This window comes from Oryx dammah, unplaced genomic scaffold, assembly GCF_014754425.2.
Source record: "Oryx dammah isolate SB20612 unplaced genomic scaffold, SCBI_Odam_1.1 HiC_scaffold_29, whole genome shotgun sequence".
Classification (NCBI taxonomy): Eukaryota; Metazoa; Chordata; class Mammalia; order Artiodactyla; family Bovidae; genus Oryx; species Oryx dammah.
This window is the reverse complement of record NW_024070213.1, coordinates 87333512-87342479: the sequence shown is the minus strand read 5'-3', so window position 1 is coordinate 87342479 and position 8968 is coordinate 87333512. Positions and strand designations below refer to the sequence as shown.

The 8968-nt window shown below is 55.4% G+C and overlaps 1 protein-coding gene across 1 annotated transcript; it reads right to left on the bottom strand.

Moving 5' to 3' along the window:
• Window positions 1-8404, bottom strand: AQP2 (aquaporin 2). Its single transcript, XM_040234115.1, has 4 exons — window positions 7958-8404; window positions 4658-4822; window positions 4189-4269; window positions 1-3561 (listed from the first exon to the last, which is right to left on the bottom strand). The coding sequence occupies exons 1-4, from the start codon at window positions 8315-8317 to the stop codon at window positions 3352-3354; spliced, it is 816 nt and encodes a 271-aa protein (XP_040090049.1). The 5' UTR covers window positions 8318-8404; the 3' UTR covers window positions 1-3351.
• Between the last annotated feature and the right edge of the window lie 564 nt (window positions 8405-8968).

The window sequence follows — 8968 nt, the reverse complement described above, 5'->3', positions numbered from 1 at the left end:
TTGTGACAGAAACAGCATTTATTGACAAGTGAGCATTTATTGAGTGTTTACTATGTGCAGGGCACTGTGCTACACGGGACAGATGAGGGAAGATAGAGAGGAGGGTGCCATCTGAGAACCGAAAGTCTCATAGTCCAGCTGGGAGGCACTGCCCAGATACAGAGTCGCAGCTTAAAGACCCAAAAGAGTATTAAAGCAACCCGCGCAGGGGCAAAGTCATCTGGCGCAAAGTGGGAGTGAAGAGGTGGAGGCAGCTGAGGCCCAGTGGCCAGCCCTTCCTCCCCTCAGCTCAGAATCTCCTCGTTCTCCAGCTTGGGGACCTGAAGTTCTGTCCATCTGCCTCTGTGCTGCCCTGCCTCTGTCTGGTCTGGCATGTGACCTCCACCCTCCTCCAGACTGGGTGCTCTTTGAGGGCAGAAACCAGCCTGTGTTCTTCGTCATTGTCTCCCCACCTGGCCCCAGCCCACCTCCCACCCAAGACTGGCAGGCCAGTAGCTCTGATTTCTGCCAAGGGCTCCCAGGAGGGCCCTAGGAGTGGCCTCAACACAGGCCTGATCTGTTCTGACATCTGAGTGGAAAGATCATGGCATTTTGCATAAGAAGGCTTGAGTTCAAGTCTTAGCTCTACCATATACAGCTGTGTGACTTTAGTCCAGTTGTTCAGCCTCGGCCTGAAATGGGAAGGACAATATTTGCTCAGCCTGTCTTGCAGGGTTGGGAAATAATTGCAGGAGATGATAAGGAAATACTTTGGAAAAAGTAAAACACAACATGGCTGTCGGCTGCCGGTCTTCCCTAACCTCCCTGAAGCTTTAGGAGGATTAGATGAGCTAATGCATGTAAAGCACCCAGCACAGAAACTGAGACACAAAAGTGCTTAATAGGTGTAGTTCCCCTCCGTCCCATCACTTGAATCCTGCTTTGACTTCTGACCTCAGTGTTCCCAATCTGGGCGATCAGGGCTGGAAGCAGTAGGGATCTCAGGGGACAGTGTCATCTTGGAAGAGGAGCAGCTGTAAGGAGAAATTTTTGGCAACTTTCTAGAGGGATCTGTGGAGAAGGAAATGGCAACCCACTCCAGTATTCTTGCTTGAAAAATCCCATGGACAGAGGAGCCTGGTGGTCAGAGTCCAGGAGTTGCAAAGAGTCAGAAACTATTGAGTGACAAAACATGGCACAGAAGGATCTGTTGGGAAGAAGTGAGGAGGGGATGAAATATCCAAGACACATCCAGGCTTGGCTCACAGCTCAGTACCTTCCTGCCTTTGAAATTCCAGTGCAAGGACACTCAGCTGCCAGAAGTACAGCCCTGGGGGTCACTTTGGACTCTGACTTGACCCCTCCTCCAGGAATGAGGCCAGGTAACTGTCATCAGCTGTCGAGGATTGGGAGAATCATCTCCATAGCATCTATGACCAAGGGCAGGCTTTTTCTAACTTGAAGGAAGGTTTGGTCAAGGAAGACAGAAAAGAGCTTAGAGGAGGCAGTGGGCATAATTGCAGATATATGTTCCTTATCCAGTCTGTCTCTGAAGGGGGTGGAGGGCCCGAAGGGGCTGGAAGCTCTGGTGCACAGTGATGCTTGTGTGGTGTGGGACAGACATAGAGAAAAGCCTTGAAAGCATGAAGGCATCAGAGCATGGAGAAGGGGGCTCACGGTGTGGTCCTTAGGTCAGCTATGCAACAGGCTGGAGAGGGAGGGGAGAACGGCTGGCATGGGTGGTGGGAACAGTCAGTGTGGAGGCTCAGGGTTGGGAGAGGTGAAGAGGCAGGATCAGGATGGGGCTAGCCCCACACCCATCTCCTGCTGGTACCTTGGGGCCCCAGGGCCTGCCTTTGCTTTAACCACCAATTAAAGGAGGTACAGGAGGCCAAAGGTCATGCCCCTTCTGTATTCTTCCCCCCACTCCACCCCACCCCCAGGAACAGAAATAGTGAAATGATCCCACTAATGTGTGATAATGGTATGAGGAATTATAGTTCACACAACATCTTTCCATGCATGATCTCACTTAATCCTAGTTAATCTCATTTGAGAAACATCGCACTGGCCTGGAAATTTAGAAGGCCCGGCTCTAGACATAGACCTGTCTCTGCCTGGACAAGTCATTTCCCCTTGTTTGGCCTAGAGAGAGCTAGGCTGCTCTCTCCACAATAAGGTTCTGTGGGAGGAGCCAGAAGGGAGGGAGCAGTAGGGCTAGGGAGGGGGAAGGGAGAGAGGGGAAGAAGAGCTGCTTCCTGGGAAGGGGCCGGAAGTGGGATGGGCGATGGGGGCATGTTGCCTGGTGCCTGTGGTTACGTGCCTGAGTGCCTTGCCCAGCCGGCCATAGGTGTGTGCTGGGTGGGAGGGCTGACTTGCGAAACCGAGTGTCCCCTTTCAAGAAGTGTCTAGTTGCAAATCTTCCCCCTCCCAAGACAAAGGCCAGGGGCCCACTAAGCCCTTTTGTTCTCTCTGCCACAGTGGGAGGCTAATCCCTCAGTCTGCAGCCCACCCGCCCCCACCCCAGATGGGCTCGCTGGTACACCTGCTGGATATGCGCATACACACCCATGCCTGCTTCTTCTTCCTGGGGCGAGGTCCTCTCTTAGGGCAGGAGGGAGGTCCTTGGCCCTCAACTTCCCTCTCCCCGCTCCCATCCCAGGCCAATTCTGGGGGAGCTGTCTTCTGGTTGAAACCTCGCTACCTTTAGCGAGGGTTCCTGGCAAATCTTAGGACCCCAGTGCTGCAGCTTGGGAAAACTTGCCTGAAGGGGCAGAGTCGGGAGTAGAAATCAGTGCCTCCCTCTAGCCCTCTCTGGGTGGCCTCCACACCCCCCTCTTCCCTTCTCCTGGGGAGAGAGCTTAGCGCTCCTGGGGACAGGACGCCTCCACTGCAGAGGACGCGGATTTATTGCAGGTAGGGCGGGAGGGGTCAAGAAGGCAGTGAGAGGTGATCAGCCAGGGCACACTTGCGCCAGCGCAGGCACACCTGCTTACACTCAGGAGTGTGCACAGCCCTGCAGTTGGGGACAGAGAGGCACTGGGGGACGAACACGCAAAAAAAACATGGGGCACCTTTGCCAGCTCCCGTCCCCCAGCCCCCCAGTCCACTTGCGCAGGCTCTCGGAGGAGGCTTCTAGCTCCGCCCTCCCTCCCCAGCTCCCTGCCAGGCGCCGCAGGGTCCACTACTTGCTGGCCCGCGCAGCCTCAGGCCAGGGGAATCTGCCAGGCTCACCGCGGTGCCCGGGGCCCTGGCCGCTCGGCGCGTCTTGGAAGCAGCTACTGTGCCCTGGGGACCGGCTTCGAGCCTGGGGAGAGGGGCTCCGGCGGGGCGGCGGGCGGGCGGGCGAGCTCCCCCAGCCCGTCCCGGCGCTCAGGCCTTGCTGCCGCGCGGGAGACTCTGCGGGGAGTGCAGCTCCACTGACTGCCGCCGCCGCACTTCGCGCTCCTCCCAGTCGGCGTCGGGCTCCAGCCCCTTCAGCACCGCTAGGCGCTCCGACAGGCTCTTGGCGGGCGGGAACAGCACGTAGTTGTAGAGGAGCGAGGCCACGATGGCGCCCACCAAGGGTCCGATCCAGAAGACCTGGGGGCGAGCGAGAGGGAGGCTCGAGGGATGCTCCTCTGCCCGTTGGCGTAGAAAGGGGGCCTCGCGCGGTGAAGGGTATCAAACGCTCTTCCGTGTGAATAGTGAGGAGGAGCGAGCAGCTGGGAAGACTTGTTAGTTGTGGGCTAATGGGGACTCCCTGGTAACCTTGGACAAGTTACTTGGCCTCTCTGTGCCTGTTTCCTCACTCTAATACCTAACGCCTAGGGTTGTTGTGAAAACTCTGAGTCAATATTTGCAAAGCACTTCGAATAAGTCCTGGCACATACTAAGGAAGTACTAGATAAGTGCTAAATGATAGAAATATGTCATTTCTATCTGGTATAAGTAATTACCATTTATCTAATTCTAAGGCACTGCGTCATCTCTTTTAAACCAGTAACCTCACTTAATCTTTCCCCAAATCCAAAGGAACAACCACTCTTATCCTCATTTATAGATGTAGAAACGGAGTCTCTGGGGTCAGACCTGAAAGGTGGACCCAAGACTCCCCGGAGCCCCAGGAGGAGAATTGGGGGTGGGGCGGATTTGCTGATCCCACTGCTCTCCCTTCTAGTGGAGATGGGTTTCTGCGGGAGGGGAAGACAGGGAGGCTTCAGCCATTACCCAGTGGTCATCAAACTTGCCGGTGACGATAGCTGGAGCCAGGGAGCGGGCCGGATTCATGGAGCAGCCGGTGTAGTGGATCTGCAATGGAGGTGGGAGGCAGGGAGGGGGGCGGGCTGAGGATGGGGACAGAGTCTTTGTGCCCCTTTCCAGTGCTTGACCTCAGCCTAAAGGGCATTCATGGGTGGATACTTAAGTTTGTGCTATATTTACAGGACTTGCTATTCGTTTGAAGCTGGAGTGCTATCTGTCCCTTAGTGGTGCCTGGGGGTCAAACCCTCTGGAGTACGTCCATGTGTCTGTCCCTCTTGGGAGGTCTGTGTATCTGTCTCTCTGGGGGTGTCTCTGTGGCTGTCACTTTCAGGGGTTCTGTGTATCTATCTCTAGAGCAGTCTGTGTATCTGTTTCTTTGGGGAAGGTCCGTGTGTCTCTCCCTCCACGGAGGCTGGAATCAGTGGCCACAACCTACCCCAAGGAGGTGGCCCAGGGCCACAGAGAACCCGATGGAGAGGGCAGGGGTGCCCACGTTGTCTCCACGGCGCTCATCAGTGGAGGCGAAGATGCAGAGCACGAGCTGCAGTGTCAGGAAAAGCTCCACAGTAACAGCCTGGCCAGCTGTCGAGTTGTTGTTGAGCTGGGGACAGAGGAGGGGGACACACTGAGCATGCTCCCCACACTGGTGTCATCTTCCTGCCCACCTGCAGCCAGGGACCCAGATAGGCTTCTGGGCACAATCCGCCAGGGCACACCAGCCACCTTAGTCTACACTACTGCTGGGTTCTTACTGGGCCAGGGCACACAGTCAGGGGGATGGACCCTATGACTGACTGCTTGTGGTTCCCAGGCTAGAGGTAGGGAAACTGACTCCATAGTCCATTAGGTTTGGTAACTGGGATTGTGTGCCTGCAGTGTGAGAGGAAAAGGGTACCGAGATGTGGAATTTCTTTTTCCTGAAGAACGAGGAGGGAAGAGGTTTTGATTGCAGCAGGAAGTTTTAGGCCTGGTTATATTGGAGAAGGAAATGGCAACCCACTCCAGCGTTGTTGCCCGGAGAATCCCAGGGACGGGGCAGCCTGGTGGGCTGCCGTCTCTGGGGTCGCACAGAGTTGGTCACGACTGAAGCGACTTAGCAGCAGCAGCTCGCTATTTACACCATGGGATACTGGTATAGTGAGAGGTCTTTCCTCCTATGGTCAAAGGGCTCCCAGGAACAGGATCAAGGGACTGGCTCAGGGGCTGGCACTAGTGTGCTCCCTTCCCCCAAGAGTCCAGTGCACAACTATGCTTGTTCCCCTTGACCTTGCCTATTCCTACTGCATTTCAGGCGTCAGTTTTGCCCTGTGGATTTGCTCTCTGCACATCCTGCGGAGGTTGAGATGGGGGTCCTGGGGCCCTGTACTGTGATGCCTCCAGCCCCACGTGGGGTGCCCATGGTCCCAGCAGACCTTACCTTGTAACGAGAGAACTTGGGGCTGAGGGAAGAGGCGATTTCATAACTCGGCCACACCCAGTACTGGATTTCTCTCTGGGTTTTGTTATCTTGAACCCTACACCCTGCCCTCTGGGTCTGGGCACTGCGCTGGGTGAAGCTGGGATAGCCCTGAGCTCCCACACTCCTTCTCCAGGCTCTGAACCCCCACCTTGGGTCCTAACCATCGAGATGGCACCCTTGGGCCTCTCTGGAATCTAACCTCAACTCTCTCTCATCTTCCAATATCAGAGCCCATAGTGGGGGCAGTGAAGAGCTTTGGAGACAGATACTTTGGAGCCTCTGACTTGCTGTGGGGCTCTATTTATTTAAGCCTCAGTTTGTCTTTCTGTAAAATGGGGATAGCAGAATGGATCCTGGGGGACTGTGAGACAAATGACAAAGGCAGAGGCCCAGCTCCATTCCCTGGCAAAGAGTGGTCTAAAGGAGAGAGTATGGATGTGGGTTCGGTGTCAGACAGCTCTGGGTCCATTTCCAGGTGCTGACACGGTTCTGTGATTTGAATCAATTGAATGCTGAACCTCAGTTTTACCACTCAGAGTGGAGGATCACAGAATTCTCCTTATAGTGTTGTACCAAGAACGAGGTGAAGTCTGCCTGCCACAAGCAGATGCACGTCAGTGGTAAATTCTTGGTGGGCAGACTGGCTTTTCCAGTGACTCCAGAGGACACCTGGGACAGCCATGGGGGTCATCTGGCTCTCGCTAGCCACAGGACAAGTCAGTCTCACTGCTGCCCCATTCCAGCCAGGAAAGTTCTCCCCAGGTCATCAAGATGGTAAATGCTGAGCAGAAACTCGGAGGAGCCTCCCAGACCCTTCCCTCCTGAGGGCCCCAGTCAACTGCGAGATGATGGAAAAGCAGGAGGTTGTGTCCTCAAGGCCCCTTAGCACTCCCGTTGCCCTGCTATTAGAGGACATTTCCTAGCCACACATTCTGAGGCTTTCTTGACCATGCTTTCAGAAAGTTCCTCTTTTAGTCTAACTAGACCTCATCTGGCTGCAAACTGAACTAATTTCATTCTCAGTGGAAATGGTCAGACTTCTCAGCCTATCCATCACAGTGGTCACTCTTGCCTTCTCTCAAACTTGAGCCCCCAGACTCATCATATTTTCCATTTTGAAGGGAGAAGTTCCCCAGTGGGGAGACCCTTGCTCCTTGCATGAGGAAGGCCACCTATATGGGGAAGGGGATGGCCACAGAGACCATGCAGTACTCTTCAGAGACATCAGAGCTTTCATCCAGTGGCCCAGGGGTAGAGAAGGCCAAGAAATGTGGGAGATGGAGGAGTGAAAGAAGCACTCCCCTTCCTGGCTTGGAAGAGGAGCAAGAGTCAGAGCTGTGTTGAGGGGCACAGGCTGTCTCTTCCCACCCATGCCCTCAGTTGCCCAGGCCTTGCCCAGACCCAGGAGAGGGAGAGGGGAAGGGTGTGGAGGGGGAGGGGCCACAGCGTCACCCTCAGCTCCCAAAGCCACTGGTCATGTCAATCAGCTCATGGGCTCTGGGGACAATTTCCAAAGTTTGGAGAGACCTTGCCCCTTCAGTTTTGCCCTGGGTTCTGCTACTTTCCTTGATGTCAACAAACTGTAGAGCTTTTAGCCTGTCACTTCCCTTCTCTGAGCCTGTTTCCTTGTTTGCAAAACAAGGCTTAGATGGTGGCTCAAGAAGGGAATATTGGTGGGGTAGAGAGATCACAGGTTTTACAGTCAAGCCTGGGTTTAAAGACTAGCTTTGGTACTTCCCCCTTCTGAGTTTCAGCTTCCATGTTCTTAAGAAATGGATCTTCTCATCCCTCCCTTATGGGTTGTCGTAAGTTATCCGCATGTAGCTTGCATGGAGCCCTTGCTGCTGGAATGTTGGGTCCTTCTTTCCTCAGGAAGATGCTGGGGACTAGCCCTCTGCAGTTCCTTCTTCATAGTCTATTCATGTCTGCTTGGGGACTCCGTCCTCCGAGAGTTCTAGCACAGCCCTCACTGCAACGCGAGCATCAAGTCAACAGAGTCCTTGACGTGGCTCTCCCTCCAAGCGGCTCAGGGCAGAAGGCACCAGCAGGCCCGTGGGTACCAGCTGCTGCTCTGACATTACTTCTCCTTCCACCCTGACTCTTCTGTGGCAGCTATGTTCCTGGCTCCAGCATTTCTGCCCCTTCCCCATCCCACCTCTCTCTGTCTCTGTCTCCCCACTTAGACCCTCACACAGATGTGGTCCCTCCCATCTCATCCTTCACAAGGGACTCCCCAGGATCTTCCCTTCTGGAAAGGACACAGTTCCGGCTACTCACAGCATTGACAGCCAGGTCCCCTCGGATAGCTGGTGGTGTGATCTCATGGAGCAGGGCGGCCCCGGCCACAGCCCCTAGCAGCTGGGCGGCCACGTAGAAGACAGCACGGAGAAAGGAGACGTGGCAGCCCACCAGGCAGGCCACAGTCACGGCGGGGTTGATGTGGGCCCCACTGACGTGGCCCAGAGCCTGCACCAGGGTGCCAATAGCCAGACCGAAGGCCATGGCAATCTGCAGCACAGAGGGCAAGGCCTGTGGCCAGTTGAGGGCTGAGCCGAGGCCAAAGAAGACGAAGAGGAGTGTGGCCAGGAACTCTGCGAGCACTGCCCTGGAGAAGGCTATGGACCGGAGTTCCCACATGCTGCGGAGCCTTCCGTGGGCTGGCCCAGGGGTCTCGGGGCGGGGAGCTTGCAGCTCTCGCTCTCCCTCTGTCTGTCTGTCTCTCTGTCTCTCAGGGTCTCCGGGGACTCTGATCCTGGGCATTTATAGGGTCCCTCCATCCTGAATTCGGACACGTGAGATGTAGGTGGAGTCTGGCCAATACCTTTTCTCCCCTATGGCCGCCTCCTGCCCCCACCCCCTACCCCTGGGCGCAGCATGCCTATCACCCCATCTAGGACTTCACAGCTGAATGGCGTTCCCCATTAATGAGGTCCAGATAGGGACTGACGTCCCCTAGTTTTCCGTGTTTGTTCCCTAGGTTATCCTAGGGCAGCTGCCCAAGGGCCTCCCCTGCCCCCACCGGTCCTATGGGGATTCTGTACGGCTTATGCTGCCAAAGCCCTCTCTCTGATTCAAACTGTTTGCCAAGTCAGGGGCAACACCGTACAGAACTGACCATGAAACAGGGTGTCAGTGCCACCCCTTCTGGAGATCGGGGCATTCTTCCTGCTGACTGGCCTCCATCTCGCAGGGGATGGAAAACAACCGGTTGGTGTGACACGAACCTTCCGAGGCATAAAGGGTTTGTGTCTCTCCTGTGTTCGCTTTCTTGCACTCAGTCATCACGAA

Coding starts and splice junctions, on each gene's coding strand:
- AQP2 (XM_040234115.1), bottom strand. CDS start 8,317: ATGTGGGAACTCCGGTCCATAGCCTTCTCCAGGGCAGTGCTCGCAGAG. Junction 4,823..7,957: donor GGGACCTGGCTGTCAATGCT/GTGAGTAGCCGG, acceptor CTCTGTCCCCAG/CTCAACAACAACTCGACAGC. Junction 4,270..4,657: donor CCCTGGGCCACCTCCTTGGG/GTAGGTTGTGGC, acceptor CCTCCATTGCAG/ATCCACTACACCGGCTGCTC.